This window comes from Macaca mulatta, chromosome 2 (assembly GCF_049350105.2).
Source record: "Macaca mulatta isolate MMU2019108-1 chromosome 2, T2T-MMU8v2.0, whole genome shotgun sequence".
NCBI lineage: Eukaryota > Metazoa > Chordata > Mammalia > Primates > Cercopithecidae > Macaca > Macaca mulatta.
In genome coordinates, this window is record NC_133407.1 from 143,452,066 (window position 1) to 143,474,836 (window position 22,771).

A 22,771-nucleotide genomic window follows, 5' to 3' on the forward strand; every position below is an offset into this window, starting at 1 on the left:
ATACTGTTCTAAGGACTTGGCCAGTGGCTTAAAGGATTGCGTTATCCAATTATTTACTGTCTGAGTTCTTGTGGTTTATGAGATTGCCTAGTACAGCAAAAGTTGTAATAGAAGAAATTCACTCGCAAACTGACCACTTCTATAATTAATCCCCATCTAGACATCCCTCTCACTTAAAGCTAGCATCTTTCCCCTCCCATTGCTTTGCCATCTTTGTTGGTGTCTCCTTGATTGCTGAATGCTATACATTTGACAATACAATGCAAATCAATTGCAATGTAAAGTTCAAACTGTGCAAAAGATGCAGGATTTTATGAAATACATGAACATGATAAGAACAACTTTAATCCCATGGAAATACTGTAGACAAAGATTTGCCAGAGTCAAGATCAGTTAACTATTGAAGAGAATGTTGAATGGGTGCTTCCAAAAGGGATGCTATGGTGGGGAACTTATAAGATCCTCAGAATTTTCCAAAAATGACCCTTTTTTGACTGTGCTGTGAAAGTCAATATGAACTAAGGGATGTTGCAAAGTACTGTCTTACAGTCTTGTTGGGAAAATTGCCCCACTCAAAATTATTTGATTGATTCATGTATCTTTATGCATCTTAAACCTTATTGAGTGATTACATTCATCACCCAAATTGTGTTAAATCTAAGATTAAATTATCTCCATATCGTTAGTTTTAGTTTCTGGATAAAAGATTTGTTAATTCTTTCTCAATCCCAACTGGGTCCCAATTTAAGCAGCTTTTCCCATGCAAATGTCCTTGGTTAACCAGGCCTTCCTGTATTATCCGACGTGCTGTGTTTGGCCCCTGTCTTAGCCAACATACCTCTAGGCAGGTTCCGAGTCACCAAACCATAGAGCAGACTTTAGCATCTTTTGAAGATAATTTCTCATCTGTTTTCTATCATTTGCCTTCAAATGGTGTTTGTTGTGTTGGTTTTGCTGCTCTTTCAACTTCTCTCTGTTTTCCTTTCCTACAGCTATGTGTTTTGCATTTGAAGACCATCATGCTATCAGGGTACATGTATTTAGCATGTTGATACAGCATGTTCATTCATTGGTGTCCTTATGTTTGTATGACTTTTTATTATGTGAATAATTCATGCTCATTGAAAATAGACAACACTGACAAGTATTTCTGTATAGAAGAAAATTAGAATCACCTGTAATCCCACCACCCAGAGAAAACCAGTAGTAATGTTTTAATAATATTTGATGTTTATCCTTCAGCTGTTGATGATGTTTATAAAAATAGATTATTGTTTGACCTTTGTTACGCCCATGTCATAGACATCTTTCCATGTTGTTAAATTGATTTTTTGCATCATATTTTAAGCTATATGCAATGGTACGTTGAGTAGCATAAGGCCATCTTGAAAGAAGGGGTGGTGGGAAAGTTGACTTGTTTTTACTTTGTTTTCCGCATCAGGGGCTAATGTTTCAGGTAACCATTGGGCACTATCTAATAATTTGAGATGCCAGACGATACTAAAGTTACTCTAACCTAGCCTACCCGTGCATCAGTGTTTTAGAGAAATCAGTGTCCTCACCCTCCTGTGGTCAGTGTCTGCCTGAGCCATTGACTGAGGCTGTGTTTCCGTTTTAGGACATCGTCTCCGCGCTGGAGGACCGTCTCAGGCCCCTGGTGCAGGCAGAGTTATCTGTGCTCGTGGATGTTCTCCACAGACCCGAGCTGCTTTTCCCAGAGAACACAGATGCCAGAAGGAAATGTGAAAGTGGCGGTTTCATTTGCAAGTAAGCGGCCTCTCTCTCTGGGGTGTTCATTTGCCAGAACCTTGATGACCTCACAAAGCTTTTGTTCCCGAAGAAGGAGACGTTGTCCTGTTTTTTAACTTTGATGAATGCAAGGTCATGTGCTAAAGTCCTGTTCTGACCTCCCCAAAGTAAGTTTGTCTATTAAATCCTGCTTACTGACACTTTTTTGTTTTGTTTTGTTTTGCTTTGTTTTTTGGTGAGAAGTTCTTATTTTAACTGCATGCCGATTCATTCGTTCATTACGGTGCACCCACTGTGTGCTGTGGTACAGACATAAAAAAGCCATGACCCCTCAGCCCTCAGAAATCTCAGACCTATCGTGACCTCACCATCTTTTCCTAACAGTTTTTTAATTTCTTAGTTTATGCCTTATGCGTAATCTGTAAGCAACAAGCAGACCCATGGTTAGAAATCTCCATTAGATTTTTGCCTTAAGGCCAGGCACAGTGGCTCGTGCCTGTAATCCCAGCACTTTAGGAGGCGGAGGCTGGTGGATCACCTGAGGTCAGGAGTTCAAGACCAGCCTGGTCAACATGGTGAAACCCCATCTTGACTAAAAATACAAAAATTAGCCAAGCATGGTGGTGGGCTCCTGTAATCCCAGCTACTCTGTGGCTGAGGCAGGGGAATCACTTGAACCCAGGAGGCAGAGGCTACAATGAGCCAAGATCATGCTACTGCACTCCAGCCTGGGCAACAGAATAAGAACCTGTCTCAAAAAAAAAAAAAAATTTTTTTTACCCTGAGATTAGTTGTTTGTTTAGCTTGGGGCTGGACTCTGCCTATGAGTTTCTTACTTTTCTGGACCCCTCTAAGGACAAGCTTGTGCATAAGGGAACTGTGTGTATTGGCCTCAACCATCGTCCTCATGAGTTGTTTCTTTTTTTACAGTGTTGGCATATTTGACCCATTTTACCGGCAATTCTCAGTGGATAAATAGCCACGCTTTATATACGAGCAGGTCTGAGTGGACCTCTGTCTCGGTTCTTCTGTCCATATAATCTCTCCATTGTATGTGGCTGACTCCTGCTCAGTGAGCCTGTTTGCTGTGACTTACCAGCAGGTGTCGCTATTGAGATACAGTCGCTAACTGGCTGTTCTCAGTTCAGGGAATGCCCTGAAGTATGTTTAACCTGAGAGCTCTTAATAAATATTTGTTCATTAACGGACTAGTTAAAATAAATTGCTTGTGAAGTGTTTTTAATTTAAAGTTAGCTTCAAGGACGTAATCCATGGCTTTCCCCCCATTCAGGTTAATAAAGCATACAAAACAGCTGCTAGAAGAAAATGAGGAGAAGCTCTGCATTAAGGTCCTCCAGACCCTGAGGGAAATGATGACCAAAGATAGAGGCTATGGAGAAAAGGTATTGCATTTTGTTTTCATGGTCAAACCAGGTTTTGCTATGAAATTGAAGGGAGGGACCTTTAAAAGCCCACCTTAGCTCGGGCATTACTGACTTAAAAAAAAAAAAAAAAAAAAAAAAAAAAAAAGCTGGTTATCCAGCCCTTAAAGGGAGCTAAATCATATGACTCTCTCTTTTAAAAGTCAAAAATACTTAGTCGTCTCTCATAGGCTGCTTGCCACATAATCTAATGTCAGAGAAGTGATAATAACAAGATTTTCCATCTATTTAAATTCCCAGTGAGAAGCAAATGCCTCTTGTGTATCAAAGTATGCGTTTCTGATTTTTAGGTTTCAGCTAAGCATACCTGTAGGTTTACTTGCCTCGTTCGGATGAGATGTTGCACAATCCTTTCAGTGCACCAAGAAACGCCCTCCACTTCTAACTGCAATTAAGGCAGGCATACACGTCACCACTGCTGAGGGAGATTGGGAAATGGACAGTCCCGTGACCTGATTGTTCTTAGTATATTCAGTGAGCAAGGATATACCAGCTCCATTCCTTACACCTCTAATGTTGGGCAGAGCAGGACAGAAACAATCCCATTCCCTTTCCTTTCAGCCCCCAGCAACAAATCATGGGCATGAATTTAAGTCTCACCCATTTTCATTTGAAGGTAATAACGTTCACTAATGGTCAGCCAGCTATGCTTAGCAACAATTTCTGAGTAGGTGAATATGCTGATATCACCAACTTATCAAAATACCCAGTAAGTCATTTTTTCAGCTCTAGGAAGAAGCCTTGATAGTTAAATCAGCCTGCCTTGTCAAAATGGATGGTAACAACCAGATTGTCGCAAGTATAAATGTCTGCAGTAATGTTGCTTTCTAACCTCTCTCTCATTAATATTAGAGCAATGTTACTAGTGAGACTCCTTGGATAAGAAAACAGAAAACAGATTTTGTGGTTTCTTAGTTTATACCATGGGGCATAATCTATAAGCAACAAGCAATTCTGTGACTAGAAATCTCCATTACATTTTTAGAAACTAATTAGAACATAGGTTTCTGTAACTCAGTAGGAATTTTGCAGAGAAAACCTGCCAGACAAGAGTTTATAAATATAAATGATAGAAGTGAAGACCCCTGGTAAGGTGAGAAGTGCTGGGATGGCCTGTTCATACCTGTATAGGCACCTAGTAGGTCTTGCTCTTAAAAACAAGAAAAGAAAAAAAAGGCGGGGGGTCGGGGGAAGGCTGATGGCAGAGAATACACTTACCGGACAGATAAATAATAACTTTATTTCACAAGATCATCATTTCTCTTAAAGTTAGTTTTCAGAAACATTTATAAAATATGAATCTAGTTACAGAAACTTGCTCTCCATAAAAAAGGTTAAATCCACCAAAGCTGAGTGAGTATTTTTGCATCCATGGGCCTAAAACCTGATTTTTCAAATCTGGAGACCACAAATTTCTCTTATTTGGAATATCTATTTCTTTCTATAACCGAGGTATTTAAAGTAAACTTTGGTGCCTCTATTCTAGTGACTGTTACAAGTTGTGATTATACATGCAGTTCCCTGCAGTTGTCTTTTTATAACCTGGAAAGTAGAAGCATTGTCCTGGAGTTTCCTGAGTCTCGATTGCATGGCGGACAAGTATGTCCGGGTCTTTGAGGCCATATGGAAAGTGTGCTGCCCTGCTCCCTGCCCCTACCCATTAGTGCCAACGGGGAGAGCATCCCAGGCCCCAGGGGATGCCACATGAGAAATATCGTAATGCACGTTATAAAGCTCATGGAGAAAGAAAGGGCATAGGGTTGAGAGGACGCTCAAAGGAGATCACTTGGAAAGAGTAAATTATATCACAGTTTCATAGAGATTCCTGGGGTCTAGTTAAATCCTTTTCAGCTGCTGAAGAAATTAGTCACACCTAAGCAGAGAGGCTTGGAGAGAGATGGCATTTCTTTCCAGTCTGGTTAGGGCTGTCATTCCCCTCCATGAACATGAGCAAACTATAGGCCAGCATGGAAAATGCCATGAAACCAAGGAAGATGCTCTAGAAACCCACGTTAGCCACTCTAAACCTGCAAGACTTGCAGTGCTGCTGGCCCAATGCTTGACTACCGGGAAATGCTACTTAAACATTCCTATTAATTGAACTTCAAAAGAGAGAGAAGGAGAACAAGGGACACTAAAGTATTTCTGTCTTCTGACCTGGTAGCTGGTATTCACTTTGTCTGTCTCACTAAGGCTTTTTGAAGATGCTTTTTGATGGTTTACTGGCTGCCCCGTTTGACTAAAGAAGCATGACGCACAGGGCAGGCCAACTTTTTCAAGGGCAGAAATAACCCGGAGCCAAAGAACTAACCTTTCTCAAGCAAACCAGTTCGCTTGAGTCAGTATAATAAATGAGGTGTTCTTTGGCCTGAGTGCTGAGGACGACACCACGGTGAGTGTAGAGGCCGTATCCCTCCTCCCATCCCCGTTTGCTGATGAGTGGCCTCTTATGGAGCTTGTCCCATGACTGACACCTCCTTGGTGATGTCCAGAATTGTTCTGCTTCTCTGCCCCCTCCTGAGCCTTCACAGCCAGAGAATCGGATCTGGAGGGGCCCTGGCATGGCCTCTTCCAACTCTCCCTGTGCATACGAGGAGGCTGGGGCTCAGAGCTGAGAGACTGCCTGAGGTCACGTGTGAAGTCTATATGAGAGCAAGACTAGAGTCTGGGTTTCCCGAATCCCTGTGCAGTGTCCTCTCCAGCCTCCCCTGAGGTGGTGTGCACCATGTGTGGGCCGGGTTTTCTTGCCTTTTTTCTAAGCAATAATCCTTAAAGATGATGAGACGTAGGTACCTTTTCCCATCTTTACTATTTCATTCAACTTGAGTATTTAGTCAAGGTCACAGATGACAAAGACAGTTGACATCATTCTTTATTATCCTGTTCAAAAACATTGGCGTGCCTGTATGGATCTCCCTGCCTTGGGGAAAAAAGCCATGAAGAACTGTCACCCATATTACCAAATAGACTAAACCATGATAGAATCACTGTAAGACTGACCTACACTTTTTAAAAGTCATGGATATTCACTCGTTTCCTAGATTATGTCATAAGTAACAATGATAACATGGATCGACCTCTTGTCATGTGCTAGCCACTATACTAAACACATCTACCTTATCTCAGTTCAGCCTCAGAGATAGATACCACTATTGTCATTAACTATTTTATACGCAAGGAAGAGAAAACATAGGCTCAGAGAGCTCCAGAATTTGCCCGGGGTTACATAGTTAATAACAAGGAAACCTGGCGTTCAAACCCAAACAGTCTGATCCTAGAGTCCTAGCTCTTCACCATTGCATTATCAGTGAACAGATGGACACCATTTGAGTGTTTTGAGGTCTACCTACAGTTTGAACCTCTAAGTTTCCATTATGTTACACGATTAGGTAAACAATAGTGGGCATTAGCCCTGAGAGCATTAAATGTGTCAAAACTTAAACATCTAGTCTTCAGCTCTTGCTGATTTTTCACACTGTTGAAAACACTCTCCAGTAGATGACAAGTGAGTTTACAAAGTGTGATTGTCCCAAGATCTTCCAAAATCTGTAGTTTTGATCAGTTCCCACACAGAGGAATCAGGCTAGTGAGTAGCAAGTGGTTGGTTCACTTGTCTGGGTCCAGTGCCCCCAAGAAGTACCTGTTCAAGAACTTTCATGGCCGGGCACAGTGCCTCATGCCTGTAATCCCTGCACTTTGGGAGGCCGAGGCGGGTGGATCACCTGAGGAGTTTGAGACCAGCCTGGCCAACATGGAGAAACCCCATCTCTACTAAAAATACAAAAATTAGTCTGACGTGGTGCCACACTCCTATAATCCCAGCTTCTTGGGAGGCTGAGGCAGGAGAATCACTTGAACCCAGGAGGTGGAGGTTGTAGTGAGCCAAGACTGCGCCATTGTGCTCCAGCCTGGGTGACAGAGCAAGACTCCATCTCAAAACAACAACAACAACAACAAATTATCACGTATGATGAAAGGTAGGGGCTGACTGAAGAAGATGGCCAGAGATTTTAATCATGACCACTTAGGAATAAAAAAAATCATCTTTAATTCTTATGTCCCTACAATTCAGAGGACCACCAATGCATATACTTCTCAGAGAGTGTTAAATATAAAATAAATATTAAAACTATCACCAAGATAATGATACAATATATTTTTGCATGATGCTTATAGTGTCTTTCTATCCTGGGTATTCAAAGTTAATAAACTTTAACATTATATCAGGACTTTACAAATACTCTGTGTGCAATGCCTACTAATCTCTGCTTTTAATCTACAATTTAAACCATGTCTGTGTTGAAAAGAAAATAATCTCCTACAGCTAAATATCTCTAAAATTTAATCTGAATCACTCTCTAACTCAGAAAATCTTCAAGCCCCTAGACCTGGCTTGAGAAGGAAACATAGTTATTTTATGTATTATTAATAACTGATTCTGTTTACTGTAGGTTTTCATTATTAAACTGCTGTTGACTTAAGTTATTACTCAAAGAGCTTTGGAAAGAAATTCGGAGGCCAGGAATTAATGTAAAAGGATATCTCAGAATGTATTTAAAATCTGTTTCCCTTCTGAATAGTAGGAGCTGTTTTAGTACTAGAAAGTATATGACCTCAGGTAATGCCTGGGCTTTCATTTCCTACATTGTCAGTCTCCTATTAATTACCAAAGCGTCTTTGCTGCAGGTGAGTAAAGTATTAACATTTCCAGCTACTAGTGTTTTTGACAGCAACTTAAATTTGCAAAATATACTCAATGTTAACAAAGCCTAATAAAAAATCAGTTGAGTATCATCCATCTATCCTTAAACAAGCATAACTGTGATACTTCTCTTGTGCTTTTGTTTTTCTTGGACACGATGCTGATAAATCCCATGTCACTATTACCACTTGAGTTGGCACTAATCATCCTAGAGGGAATGTAGTTTCCTTTAATCATCCACAGGACCAGGCTGGGGATATGCTGGTCTTATTAGCTGCTGAAGTTACAGCTGGTACTGTTTGAGCTTCTGTCCCCCCACTGAGTCATAAAATGAGGCTAAGGAAAGAATTTTCTTTTAAACTGGGCTAATTCTACTCTAGTCTTTCACTCTACTCTTTCCCACCCTCTGTGGAAAAAACATTGGAGAATTTGCCCTTGCTCCCAGCTCGGTTCAAGTTTTCATGTCCACAAGCAAGCGCAGGGCTGTCTGCACACGTGGTTAAGTGACCTGTGAGGTCTGATGCCTGACATGTGAATAAAGTATGGCAGCATCGTGTCCGTTTTGGTCCCGAGCAGATGTCACTGTGAGCTCTGGCCATGTCCTCAGTGCCCAAGCCTCTTAGGATGGTTACCCGTCTGGCAAGGCTTTAAGGAGAAAGCAGCAATAAGAGTAAAGTCTGTAAACTTGGCTGGCTTGTATTTCCTTTCCTAACATTTTCTTCTTTCTCTCTCCCCTTTTTTCTTTTCCAGCTAATTTCCATTGATGAATTGGATAATGCTGAGGTCCTAATTTTGTTGTTTTTTGTTTTTCATGTCTCATGGTGGTGTTTCTGTGACACCCTCCCAGTTAGCCCTGTGATCCTTCCTCTAGTCTCATAGCGTCAGAGTATCTGGCTTTGTGTGGTGTGCCCTCTGGGAGTGAGTGGAGTCTGTTGTGTCTGTGTTAGCATTTCCCATGAGTTTGTTTGCCATTAGTCCTTGGAGATCTCATCTAAGTCTAGATAAAGACTTTCTAAACTGTGATAAGATTTTAATTGTTCGCTGTCTAAAATCTCAACTGAATTGGTGGTTGACGCTGGCCATTAACCTATCTCTGAAAGTCAGTTTTGAAATTGACCTAAAGAACTTTTCTCTATCTGTAAGTAAAGCATCTGATGCCAAAAGATACAACAGCATTGGTATAATCTGAAAGTAGTGAAAAAGGAAAACTCATTACTCTCTTGGTCTATGTATTGAACAGTATTGAGTGTGAGAGTTCATATACAACTTTTTTTAAGTGCAATGTGAATTCCTACGTGCTAGTTGAGACTTTCCATCCGCAGGCTCACCGGCGAGGTTAGAAATGTACTGTATCCATGGCTTCTCTTCTAGGAAAACTATGTATAGATCCAGAAATTGAATATCATCCAGTGGCTTCTGCACTTATGTATCAAGCTAGTTTCCCTTACCCAGAATTACCCTGGAGACTGATTAGTGGTCATTTTGTTTGGGATTTGGGAGCCTCTTGAATGTTTTCTGTTTTGTCCATTTTTTCAATATTCTTTGCTATATTTTTAGGTTGTGATACATGCTAGGTAAATGCTACCGGAAAAATTTAATTTGAGGAATTCATGTACATAATTGAGAGGGTTTAATTGGTTGGCAAATCAAACAAACTGGACTAAAACTTAATTTGTCTTTTAAAAGTCACTTCTCTGACCTACTTCAGATCTCTGTTTCTTCTTTTGCCAGAGCAACAAATGCCTTTAGATGAGATGGAGCTACCAAATAGAACATGCTGTCTACTGTAGTATCTACTGTAATTAATACACTGTAATTTCAGGAATACTAAGAAATGGTTCAGATATCCCTAAGGAGAGTTTGAATTACAGGTTTGAAACAGAAAGCAGCATGAGTAGTTATATTGAATTTGCAGAGTTACTTCAGGAACGGGGCTCAGAGAGGCTCAGTGGCTGGTCCTAGCTCACACAGCTAGACAGTGACTAAATCAGGACAAACACATGACTGGCTTTCCCGATGTGCTTACCGTTCTGCCACAGTAAATTCCATAAACACAGACTTTTCCTTAATTAGACAGGAGCAGTTGAGAGGGCCATGCCTTCTGGGAAGACTGGAAGGTGAGAAAAACAAAAGGGAATGCACCAACTTAATTAACTGCTATAACTGCAGGGAATTTTGCCATTTCCTGTTTAGCATTCCTTCTTCCGGGTTATTTGTATGCCAGAAAAATCACTTCTATGCTGAATTTGGTGTTGGCACCCTTTAAGACTCTTGTTTCTACATAGTGTTGTAAATGCCTCACTGATGTAAATTTTCCCCCTGAAATATTGAGGTAGAGTTTCTATTTGCTTAAGTACAAATTAAGTCGGGAAAGGAAAACCTTCCCCAATCAGAGTCTGTGGTGTTATTAATACACTGTTTTGCACCATAGTAATCAGTTGATGTGTTTGCTTGCTCAAGATAGAACTTGGGTCTCCTGGCTGGGAGTTTATTGCTCGCTTATGGAAAGATTCCACAGTTGGAGCAGGTGTGTTTATAATTATACTCTAGGAAATAGAATACTGTCTGTTTATAAAAGAGGAATGTTCTGGCAGCCACTCAGATTCTTTGAAAATTCCCTGAAGAAGCAACTGTGGATCCCCCTCTGCGTTGTTCCCCTGGCAACCGTCAGTGCCGGGACACTGATGCCCTGTCCCCAGCCCCTCAGGCTGGTGGATCTGGCCCTCTCAGCAGAGATGCCTCCTTGGCCTTTGTCGTTGATGCTGTTCTGGAAGCTACCGCAGCTCCCGTGGTTTCTCCCCCACCAAGCCGTTTGCCGGTGTGTACTCCTGGAAACCTGCAGCCCACAGCTGGAGGTCTGCAGAAGCTTAATGAGAGTTCATGCTGGCCCAGGATGAGGGCAGGGCCTCACATCTGAACTGCACACCCATGCTCCAAAGTCTAAATGTGGTGGGGAATAGCCCCAAGGCTGTGTAGGGCCTGCCCAGCGGCCCATTGAGGAAGAGCCACCACGCTTTGATCATAAAGGCCACTTGATGTGCAATCAATGACTTGAAAAAAAGCACAATGCCTACTGAGGCCCTGTCCGTGCTCTGAGAAAACAGGGTGAAATGAGGACAGAGGTGTAGATTTCCTGCAAGAAAAGTGCATGGTATGGGGTCTTCCCCGCTGCCTTCTAGAATAAAATTTTGTTTGAAACCAGGAAAAGGAAGGGTTGTTTGCTTTTTGGCAAACAAAGAAGCAGAGTCTCCATTCTTACCCCCTGATTTTTCTTAATCCCTTGGGGCTGGGGTCGGGGGACAGATGGGGTGGAGGAGAGAGGGAAACTCCTTGTGTTGGTGTACTTTCCGCTCAGAGCTGGACGAATTGTTATGCATGTGTACACCAGTGTGGCCACCACCTAAATCAAGATACAGAATGTTTCCATCACCCCAGAAAGTTCTCTCCTCTAGCCATTCTTGGCTTGAAACCGTTACCAGCTGGTGCTAAAGACATTGGTTTATATGACTAATATTTGAGTGCCTGTTACGTCCAGGGGATTTGGATTCAGTGGTGCCCCAAATGGGCACAGTGTCTGCCATTCTGGAGATTACAGTTTTGTGGGGGCAAACGGATAATAATATAGGTTCGTGCAAGATGACAGCTCTCAACCATGAGACACATTAGAAAGGAGAAGCTCATGGAATCCGGGGACTTCTACCTAAGCAGGGAGGCCAGGTAGCAGCTTAGGAGATCAGGTGATGACAGGTGAGTGGCCCCAACAGGTAATCATGTGAATTACTTTCCTAAGCTTTAAAGCGCTGCGCTAATCAAACAGAGAGTTCTGGCGAAGTACTCCCGAGGTGGCGAGCAGAACAGTAATCCGCCTAGTTTTCATAGACATGTCTGTAGAAAGGATTGGTGTGTTTAGAAAGCGTGTACTGTAGTTCAATGGATGTGTCTGTTTCTACATTTTTGAGATGTGATTCCCATTGAATCACTGCCTCCTTGGAACTGTGGAATCTCTGGAGCCATTGGTGCTAGCTAGCAACTTTGCCCTCCTGCATTGCAACAAAAAAGCTAAATTCACATTCCAGCTACTCAGGGCAGCTGCAGCCTGCATATGTTAACTCCTCAACTTCTACCTTGAGCTGCTTCTGCAGGCAAAAGATGCCATTGTAAAATTCAGAGAGGGGGGAAAGGGAGAAACACAGAATGATTAAATTTCACCTTCAGGGGGCGTTCTCATGACGCCCAACCCAGGGTGGAGGTGTCCTACTTTTTTACATTGCTGTGAACTGCTGGGTTGGGTACCTGCCAGTGTTCAGGCAGCAGTTACATAAGAGCTGCTTTTTTTCCTGGAATTTAGGCTCACTGCTGATGTGTGACCTTCAGCAGTAATTGCCAATAAATGCAGTAGGGCTGTTTACTGTTAGACACTGGCAACCACAGAGCAAACTCAACTCAGAACATACAGAAGCTATTGCAGAATCAGTGGAGATATATATATATATATATGTATATCACTGAGATTATTCCATAATGACTGAAGTTGTATAATTTGGTCATGTCAGAATGTGTTTTTAAAAAATGAACTTTGCTATTGACTTCCGATGAGCTCGTTCTATAAAATGTAGGTGAAACCACATTGTTGGAGCTAAATAATTTTTGCTTAGTTCTGTTTCTAAAAACAAATACAGTTAGTAAAGATAGTTGTCTCAGCAGATAGGAAGACTTAAAGTTGCTCTACTGAAATGCTAGATAACTTCTATTTTAGCTCAATTTTCTTTAAAGCTTTCTGTTTTCTTGGTGTGGGTTTTCAGAGGCTCATGCAGGACCGGACCCAGCAAACATATTTGCAAGCCTGTTCGCTATTTGTTTGTTGGTCTCCTCTGAGGTTGTGAGTGAGTGGAAAGGAACTCTGAAGACTGATTCAAGGAGCTGGAGATACAAATTGTCTTTGATTTGCTGATAACTAGATCTGTGATACAGTTACATTTTTTGAATTGCATTCAGTTTCTATCAGGGTAGTCATAGAAAGAGACATCCCATTTCAAAGGAAAATTCTAGAGACCCCAGGGTAGGAGGGGGATTCCTGCTGAGGGCAGTAGAAAACAAAGGGTGTTTGCAGGCCGCGATCTGTGCTGGTCTGTGATAGGCACACATGAAGCGGATGGATGGATGTGGGTGCTTGCAATTGTGCAAACACCAGAAATAGTCACCTTAGGAAGTCTGTGTGCTCCTTTTCATTTAAGAATGATAAAGTATAATTTTCTTCATTTATAGTAGAAACTCGTTCCTTGATAAAATGCTAGGTACATTATGTGTTGCAAGTGAGTAGATCCGTGTCGTATATGCATATATTCAGTTACTACCCAAGGTACCATAATGAGGGCCTGATTCATGGCCTCATGCGGGAAGGACACTTAAGATTCAGAGACTTGAGACGCAGTTTGAATTTCTATTTCAAAGCCAGTCATTGGGAGTTATTTTTCTATTGTTAGGTTTTGCTCACCTTGCCTAAAAACACTGGGAAGACTTAAGATTGCAGAGTAAATATGAAGAGGCAGTAGGGGGCACTAGTTGGTTTCTAAGCTCAAAACCAGACCACATCAGATCGCTATGAATCACCTGTTGACTGGCTTTGACTGGAGGTGCCAGCACCTGAATGTAGTGACTGGTCCTGGGACTAAGCAGGAATACAGAACATGGGAATTTCAGACAGCCCATGCCCTCAAAACATTCCTCGTGAATACATGTTCAATGAGGGCTTCACCTTTCATGTAAAAAAAAAAAAAAAAAAAATAGTGACAATAAAAATATAATTCCATTTATTCACTTATTAAACATTATCTTTTGCTTGGGGTATTATACATTGTATTTATAAAGATCTTATTTGAACATACATATCCTATTAATGTGCTTATATTTATTGAAATTACAGCTTATTGCTGTAAAATAACCTTATCCTCAAGGAAACATAGCCAACATTCTTATAGGAGGAAGTGCTAGTATAGGCTATTGGTGGTTTTACCAACTTAGATACCACGTGTGGCCTGGCCCCTTCCATGCCTGGAAACATTTTATGTCCCAGCGGGTTGGATTATTCAGGGAACTTGCCGGCTAGATATTGTGAAATGAAGTTTACTGAAAATAAACCAAGGATTAATTAGTATTTTAGCTAGAAGGAATCCTAAAGAATATTTGCAGCCATGCGCGGTGACTCACACCTGTAATCCCAGCACTTTGGGAGCCTGAGGTGGGCGGATCACTTGAGGTCAGGAGTTCCAGATCAGCCTGGCCAACACGGTGAAACTGCGTCTCTACTAAAAATACAAAATTAGCTGGGTGTGGTGGCGCATGCCTGTAATCCCCGCTACTCAGGAGGCTGAGGCAGGAGAATTGCTTGAACCCTGGAAGTGGAGGTTGCAGTGCGCCAAGATCATGCCACAGCACTTCAGCCTGGGCGACAGAGCAAGACTCCGTCTCAGAAACAAACACACAGAAAAAGAATATTTGCTTTGTCCTCCTTGAATAGGTCAGGAGCTGAATGCCCAGAGACGTTCAGTGACTGGCTCAGGGCCACACAGAGCGCCAGAGCTAAACCCTGGATGAGCCATAGTCACAGGATGCTCATGCAGCGCTCTGGGGTTTTCCAACCTATTCCATAAAGAGATCACATTTAAAAGTGTTTTTCTGGTTAGACGTAATTCTTGAAGCTGCACAGTATCCTCTGTTTCTCAAACGGCTTCATAAAATTTTCAAGGGAAAAAAGACAGTTATTAATTTACATTTAATTTTTGTTTTAAGAATTAATTAAACTAATTTTAGAACAAGCATGACAGCAGTTTAACAGAGGAAACAGAGTGTCAGTACAATCATAAAACATAATCCCTGCCGAGTGATTAAGAAATAGATATATACTACCTATTTCTATTCTGAAAGAATTCGAGATGCTTCTCTGGACAAAGAGAGCACAGGCAAGAGAGTTCAAACAAACGACACATGAGTTCCATCTTTATTTTCTTTAGCTTTTGTTTTGATTGGCAAAGGGGTAAGAGGGTAGCTGTGTGCATTCCTATGGTGAATCCATGCCTATAATCCTTTTGTTCGGATCATATTGGATCAGTATAAAGGATGCTGTAGTGGGAGGGTTGTCCATGCAAATAGTAGAATATAATACTTCTGTCTGTATCTCTGTCTGCTCTAAAATGCATGGGAAATTGCTTTAATTCTGCTTTTTCTCGTATGTTCGTTTTGCACTAAGGGAAGATAGCAAAAATGTTTACACAGGTTTAATTCTTTAGCGTACAGAATGTAAGGGTAGAGTTAAAAATGCATTCTTGGATTGTGATCTTTCTATCATTTTGAAAATACCTTTACCTGTGCTCTGCTTTTACTTTTCTCCCCCACTCAAGTCCTTCCTACCACCAGCACTGTCCCTCCCCACCCCGAACAGGAGACTGCATGCTTCAGAGGCAAGTTTTCTCCCTATGATTAGTGGAGTTGGGCTCACGCATGAAAGGTCATCTGTCCAGAATTGAGTGAGCAACCCTTGTTGTCTTTGCCGAAGTAGTTTAATCCCCTGGATCTTTCTTTCGTTTTCTCTATTGGGAAATAGAAGACAGAAATCATTAGATTACATAATATAGCAGCCCTATATTAAGAGGCTTTCTTCTCTCTTGGTGATCAAACTACCAAAGGGGTAGCGTGGAGCTGAATGAAGACACCACCAGATTTCACAGTGTCACTGCTCTCATGCTTTCAACACCAGCCCTGGCCCGCCACCCGACAGCCACCTTCTGGCCCTGAGATGAATGTGCTGGAGCTCTGTTAGAGGCCAAGGTCACACAGTTGCAGCATGAGCCTCGGGTTTGTCCCGTGGCCTCAGACTACACCTCACACCAGTCACACCGCTGGTGTGTGACTTTGGTCCCGAGATGTCCAGGTGGGGTCTGGCAGTTCCATCTGACATCTCTTGTCTGCTCCAGGCACATGTCCTTTTGGAGGGCAGATTCACAGCACTGTCTGCAGACGGAGTGGTAGACTTTTCTCCAGGCGTATCTTTGTGTAGCCCCTCTTTGCCCTCTCATCCCTTCCCCCTCACCTGCATGTCCTTTCGAGGCATCCTTTTGTTGCTCATCCATGGGTTGGAAATTGTGAAATCAAGGGGGAGGGTGGTATCTGTGTGGCATGGCTGGGATGGGGCCAGGAAACCCAGACCATGAAGCCCCCAAGGGAAATGCATGGGGTGGGAAACTCATCTCCATAGTCACTGTGAGTGCAGGAGACATTGTTTCTCCTAGAGACACTGGAGCAGGGAGGCTGCACCCCCGAAGCCCAAGCTGGAGCCTAGGTCTTCTTTCCTGCTGTAGGACAGGATGTGGAGAACGGAGAGACATGGGAGAAAGCCGAAACCCACAGGAGACATGTGGCATGCGGAACTTTCCCTAGCCTTGGGCCCCTGCTTTCATCACTACCCCTGCTCCCCTGAGAGCCTCCATGGACACGCATACTATTGCTTTCCCTGTCTCTGTGGACCGAGACACGGATGTGCTGTGGTTCTTCCTTTTACTTGCTTTGTTTTAAAGCATCATTCCTTCTTGGTTAGTGGTAGACGTTTTTGTTTCATTCTTATTTTTGATGTGTTCCCCCATTGCAGGTCAATTGTCTCCTCCAGCACAACCACATTCAGTTTGATTTGAAGGTATCTGGTCACCTTGATTGCTGAAGCCCCCTTCGGCCGGTGATCCAGCAGGGTTGCCTCATCTCTGATCCTTCCTTCCATGTTTTGTCCTTGCGTGTTGGTCTCTGGACTTCTCTGTGGCCCACAAGATGCAAGTGCCATGACTAACGTACTTCGTTTTACTCCCAACTAGCTTCCTCCCGCTCCGGATTCTGAGAACGCCACCGAGGTGTGTTGCCTGCCTATATTTGTAGTGCCAGTGCCAGCAAATATGGGTGCCTCTCGGTTGTCCTGGTTGGGTGTCTGAATTGTTGTGACAAAGAGTCTGTCCCAGTGGTAGATGTAGGAGGGAGGTCTCTAGGCTGGCTGCAAACAGATCATTGCTGTCGTGGATGTGGCTCTCAGTGTAGAAAGAAAGTCCTGAGGAGCTGGATCCAAACTGAGCATCCTCCAGGTGCCAGGACGTGGTTCTTTGAAAGTTCTCACTCAGAACCATCTTAATCATGAGACGTTTAGTTGAGACATGTGAGGATGTTTGTATAACAATTTCTGCTGTTATACAAAATTGACTTTGGGTCCTGTGCAGAGATGATACAGTTTTGAAGTTATTCTAAATTAATAATAAAGAATATTTATAATTGTAAAAAAAGCTGCTAATAAACTTGTAATTTTAGAATGCACTTTTTAAAATCTTTTTATTTTTTGAGACAAAGTCCTGCTGTCGCCCAGGCTGGAGTGCAGTGGCACAACCTTGGCTCACTGCAACCTCTGCCTCCTGGGTTCAAGCGAATCTCCTGCCTCAGCCTCCTGAGTAGCTGGGATTACAGGCATGTGCAACAACGCTCGGCTAATTTTCATATTCTTAGTAGAGATGGGGTTTCCCCATGTTGGCCAGCCTGGTCTCAGAACTCCTGACCTCAGGTGATCCGCCCGCCTCAGCCTCTGAAAGTGCTGGAATTACAGGCATGAGCCTCTGCGCCCAGCCTACAATGCAGTTAAAAAAAAAAAAAAAATCCTTCTTGCTACTAACTAAACTCACTAAATGAGGGACTAACATTTCCTAAGGTGTGTAAGATCATAGAGAAGCTTTTTGGGGAGACATATTTCCAAGTATCAAAATTTAATTTCAGAAACTATTCCAAAATCACCGTAGTTCAAGCTAGAATGAAGTGTACTTCATTTGAAAGAAGCCTTAAAAATGAAACATGAACAAATGATTGAATAGCGAAGTTGTATGTCTGTGTTTTCTAATGATCAGTGTTTAATATCCTAATCGGAGCTCCTCATTCTGTTAACAGTTTTGTTACAAGACTTGTGTACTCGTGGGGCGGGGAGAGCCGTGGTCCCATGTCTGTGTCTGCTCAGAGGCGTGTGTCTTGATGTCCTTATGCATGTGCTGTGCAATGATGCATGTATGAATCATAAGAACCTGCCCTATTGAACCTTGAATTACAACCCTTTTTGGGTTAATGTCACAGCATATAATATAGAACTTCTTCTTCATGGTCTTTGCAATAAATTATGTTGGCCAGAAAGTCCTATGTCTGCCCATTTTAAACAGTGCATTAGGGTCGGGGGTATGGGACAGTCATTAAGCAGCATCTAAAGTAATCGAGCATGGATATTCGGGGGAAAAACAAAAATCTAGACCTATTCTCCTTTTGTGTAACTCTTGTCTATATATGAACTCTCAACGTATTTTATGTGTGACTGATGCTGCAGATGGTAGTGTCTCCTTAGTGTTGTACTTAAAATGGAATTTCTGCATGCCTAGCAGGAGCTTGAACCAAGTCCACCCCTGCGGCAGCTGGAAGACCATAAAAGGGTACGTAGTCTTGAGTCTTGGGTATTGGGAGCTAATGATCAATGACCATCACACATCCATCAACCACACACTGTGATTGAGAGGCAGCTTTTGTTGTTGATATTGTTAAAGCACTAATTGACTCAAGAGCAATCACAGCCATGTATATAAATGAAACTAAATAGTGGTTCTGCCTGTTGTCTACCTGATCAGAGCACTGTAACCAGCTGGCCTCCAAATAATGACCAACTAAGCTTTTCATGTCCTTTTTTCTTTTCTGTGGTGGCTTTCTATTTAGGTGAAATGTTAAAAAAAAAAAAAAAAAAAAAAGAAAAACTGTAATGGCTGACGACCATTATAGATAATTTATAATAACAATAATGGAAAAAAGTTCATAATTATATTACCTAGCCACAAGAGCCACTAATGTTTTTGTTATTTGGGTGGTTTTTTAGAGACAGATATCACTCTGTTGCTCAGGCTGGAATGTAGTGGTGCGATCTCAGCTCACTGCAGCCTCAACCTCCTGGGCTCGAGATCCTCCTGCTTCAGACTCCCGAGTAGCTGGGACCGTAGGCACCATGCCCAGCTAGTTTTCTTTTATTTTTTATTTTTGTAGAGACAGAGTCTTGCTATGTTTCTCAGGCAGGTCTCAAACTCCTGGGCTCAAGCAATCCCCTTGCCTCGGCCTCCCAAAGTGCTGGGATTACAGGTGTGTGCCACCATGCCCAGCCCCACTAATGTTTTAATATTTCCTTCTACCCATTTTTTTATACACATGAGCACATGTGCTAACAGACACAGGCACATTTGCATTGTCATTGGGATTATTCTAAGTATACAACTTTTGTACCCTGTTTTGTTATTAAATACCGTATCTGAGCATTTGTTTTGAAAATCTTTGAAAGTTAACAGCTGCCTGAAATTCCCCAAATTGACAGGTGGTTCATCATTTTTTCCTTTGATGAAGAAATGAATGAATGTGTGCATCTTTGAATAAATTCCTAGAAGAGGAATTCCTTGGCCAAGGGGTAGATGTGTTCTTAAGGTGCTGATTGTGCCTTGCCAAACCATTTCTAGAAGATTGTATATATCCATGAGCATGCCAACAGCACTGATTTTCATGTTGCCCATTTTTGGGAAGATAACCAGATGTCCTGGTGACACAGGCTTCATCCTCATTTCACAAGTAGGACGTTGAGATTCTGGGATGTTCAACATCTTGTCTAAGGTCATGGAGTTCAAAAATGACCTGTCACTCTGAAGACTGTCTTGGAACTATGATCATTGGTGTCTAGGAGAATTTTTCTATTATTTTTGTGGGTACATAGTAGGTGTATGTATTTATGGGGTACATGAGATATTTTGACAGAGGCACACAATGTGAAATACTCACCATGGAGAATGGGGTATCTATTCCCTCCAGCATTTATCCTTTGAGTTGCAAACAATTCAATTACACTCTTTAAGTTACTTTAAAATGTACAATTAAGTTATCGTTCACTGTAGTCACCCTGTTATGCTATGAAATAGCAGGTCTTACTCATTTTTTTAACATTTTTTTTTTGGTACCCATTAACCTTCCCCACCTGCCGCCTGTCTTGGAGAATTGATGCCTGAGATAAATGGGGAGCCAGATGCACCTTTACTCTGCTCACACACCCAGGCCCCTGCCCAGTCCCACTGCATCCTAAATCCCTTTTGTTTTCTTGCTCTGATAGAGACATCAACTTTGTGATTTCTCAGACTAGGACCGGAGAATAGCTCCAGGAAGTTGGCATTTCAGCAGAATTCAGGACGTGATGCTATAGTCCTTCTTCTCCAGCTTCCTGTATCTCCTGCATTTCATGGCCCAAGGCACCTTGCATTCTTCTATTTTCCATCCTTGCCTACCCTTTAGAATTGTCCCAGGTCCTAGGAGTAGCTGGTAAACGCACACAGCTGTCCCTCATGTCCTAAGCTCTCAGAGGACTTGGTATTGAATGCTGCCTATGCCCGTGAACTTTATAATTAGAAACAGGTTCAAGTTTTGGGGTTTTCTTTTGCCAGGTACTAGCTGTGTGATTTTGAGCAAGTTAACCTCCCTATGCCTCAGTTTCTTCTGCTGTAAAATGGGAGTGACAACAGTCCCCATACCTTAGGACACTGAGCTGTGCACATGAAGCTCTTAGCACAGTGACTGGAATATGATAAGGGATATTAACTTGTAGATACCTTGTGGATTGAAACATTGAGGTGATTTTGTAGACAACAAGAGGAGAAAGAAGGTATTTTAAAATCCAGGCGCTACCCTCATGCTGACTAAGGTGTGAGAGGCTCACAGCTCACATGAGAGGGCGATCTTGCCTGAAGCACATGATCTTTAAGTGGCTGGAACCTGGGAAACCGAAAAGGTCAGTTCTCTCTCTCCTTTGTGTGTGGCAATGTTAACTCCTTAGTGCCTTGTTCAACACTGGCTCTCTTCCCATGTAGTTCCTTCACTTATTTAGTTCAATTGGTATCAGTGGAACACATGTTGGTAGAGTGACCAGTAGGAGCTTGGTTTCATTACTCCACATCACTAATCTACCAATTTTCATTGTTTTAATGTGACACTTATTACAAATGACTTTTTCTTTTCTCAATCTTAGGTAACAATGTGTGGGAATTTCTGACTGAGACAAACATCTGATATTTGTTTGCATACTGTAGGTGTAAACTGCTGGAAAAAAACTGGTATTATTTTTAAAAAGGGTTGCACAGCCAAATGTTAAAGCTGAAGAAGTGACGTTATTTGAGAAGTCATTTTTTTTTTTCCTTCTCTGCAATCAGATTTCTCAGCCTGGTACACTGTGAACAGCTTAGTGCTGTTGAGTAATTTATATCAAGATGATTAGGAAGGCTTTTCTCTGCAGATTTTAATTTTTCTTAAATTAAACCACTGTCTCAGAAAAACAGAATTTTCCTTGAACCCGAGTTTTCACACTAGGGATTTGCATAACTTTTAATGATTCTTATCCATTTTTCCTTTCTATCTCCTCTTACCTATAATTCTCAGTCTTTATTCTTTCAAAAAAGGAATGCATCTCGTCTTTTTAAACCCTTGCTCTCTGTTTTTTCTTCCTTGCAGTTTAATTTTGTGTGTGTGTGTGTAGAGAAGGTGAGATGAATATGTGCCAAAAACCTTATAATTAAAAGCAAAAAAAAAAGTTTGTGGGGTGGAATGTGGTTTTTTTTTTTTTCTTTTCCCCAGAATGAGCACATTTCATGATATTCTCTTATGGGGGAAAATGTACCATTTGATGCATCAGTTGCTATGGTAACTGCTAGGGTTTTTCTGTTGAAGGAGAGACAAAATGGTAATGTGAGATCCCTTTGTAACTTGAGTTTGGCATCCAGACTGCATAAATGTGGAGTTCCTGTTCCTGGCGTCCACGTGCTCCTTTCATTACCTCCTGCTTGCTTGATTGCAGACTGACCAGGGTCTTGCTGTTCACCCTCAAAACCATGAGGAGGGGGAGAAAAAAAAAGCCGCCACCGGAAATTGAAAATCTAAGCAAGTCATTCTAGCTCCAAGTGGAATTGTGGTGTGCAGGCTCCAGATGAGACCTCCTTAAGAGATGTGTGTTTGTTGACTGGTCACAGCCATACTGCCTTTGACTTGACCACTCAACCCTATGCACTTTCAGATTCCTGTTGCGATGGCTACGTTGGCTGTCTTCCCTGACTGCAGCTTATGGGTCTCAGCCCAGCCGTCTAGCACTCAAACAATGTTCTCACAGTGCCAGAGGGGATTCAGTTAGAGACTTGGGATGGTCAACTGCCAATCACTCCTGTTGCTGGAACTCAAAGTCTGTGTCGTATTGAAAGAGAATCAAATAGATTCATTATGATATTTAAAAAGGGAAATCATATTTAATCTATCATATTCAACATATTTAATCTATCATATTCAACATATTTAATCTATCATATTCAACATGGAGACAACCTTTTCTTGCCCTCAATTCTTTCTTCATAGGCATTCTTGAATGTAGCTTTAAAACTTGTGCTTCTCTTATGAAGTCAGCCTTTTAAATCACTGTCTTCCCAGTGACTTCTCCAGAGAGTGCTCATGTGTTTACACTGGTGCCTGAGACTGGAATACCAGTAAAGTTGTATCTTTGTTCCGGAATGGGGTCTTCTAAGTCATTAAAGAATCTTGCACTGAAACTTTCTTCCCCACCTGTGAGCAGTTTATTTAAAAAGTACTTAAAATATCACAAGTAACTTGCCCATTTGAAGCACTCTTGGAATTCTGAATTTACCGTCGGTCCAGTGAGAAATGAGTTTCATGAGCTGATAGAAGTTACCCTCCTTTGCCGAACTATGAAGAGAGACATATTTGTGGGTGGAATGGAAAGAGGAAATTTGGGATTTTTTTGTTTTCT

At 42.0% G+C, this 22,771-nt stretch overlaps 1 protein-coding gene across 1 annotated transcript in view; it reads left to right on the plus strand.

Annotated features, from left to right (window-relative positions):
• ITPR1 (inositol 1,4,5-trisphosphate receptor type 1) overlaps positions 1 to 22,771 on the plus strand; it is a 355,422-nt gene that overhangs the window by 212,692 nt on the left and 119,959 nt on the right. Inside the window, exons 38-42 of the mRNA XM_077993346.1 lie at positions 1,619 to 1,767; positions 3,041 to 3,152; positions 8,644 to 8,676; positions 16,752 to 16,787; positions 18,336 to 18,383. Coding sequence (XP_077849472.1) covers positions 1,619 to 1,767; positions 3,041 to 3,152; positions 8,644 to 8,676; positions 16,752 to 16,787; positions 18,336 to 18,383 — 378 coding nt within the window. The remainder of the gene's footprint in view (positions 1 to 1,618; positions 1,768 to 3,040; positions 3,153 to 8,643; positions 8,677 to 16,751; positions 16,788 to 18,335; positions 18,384 to 22,771) is intronic.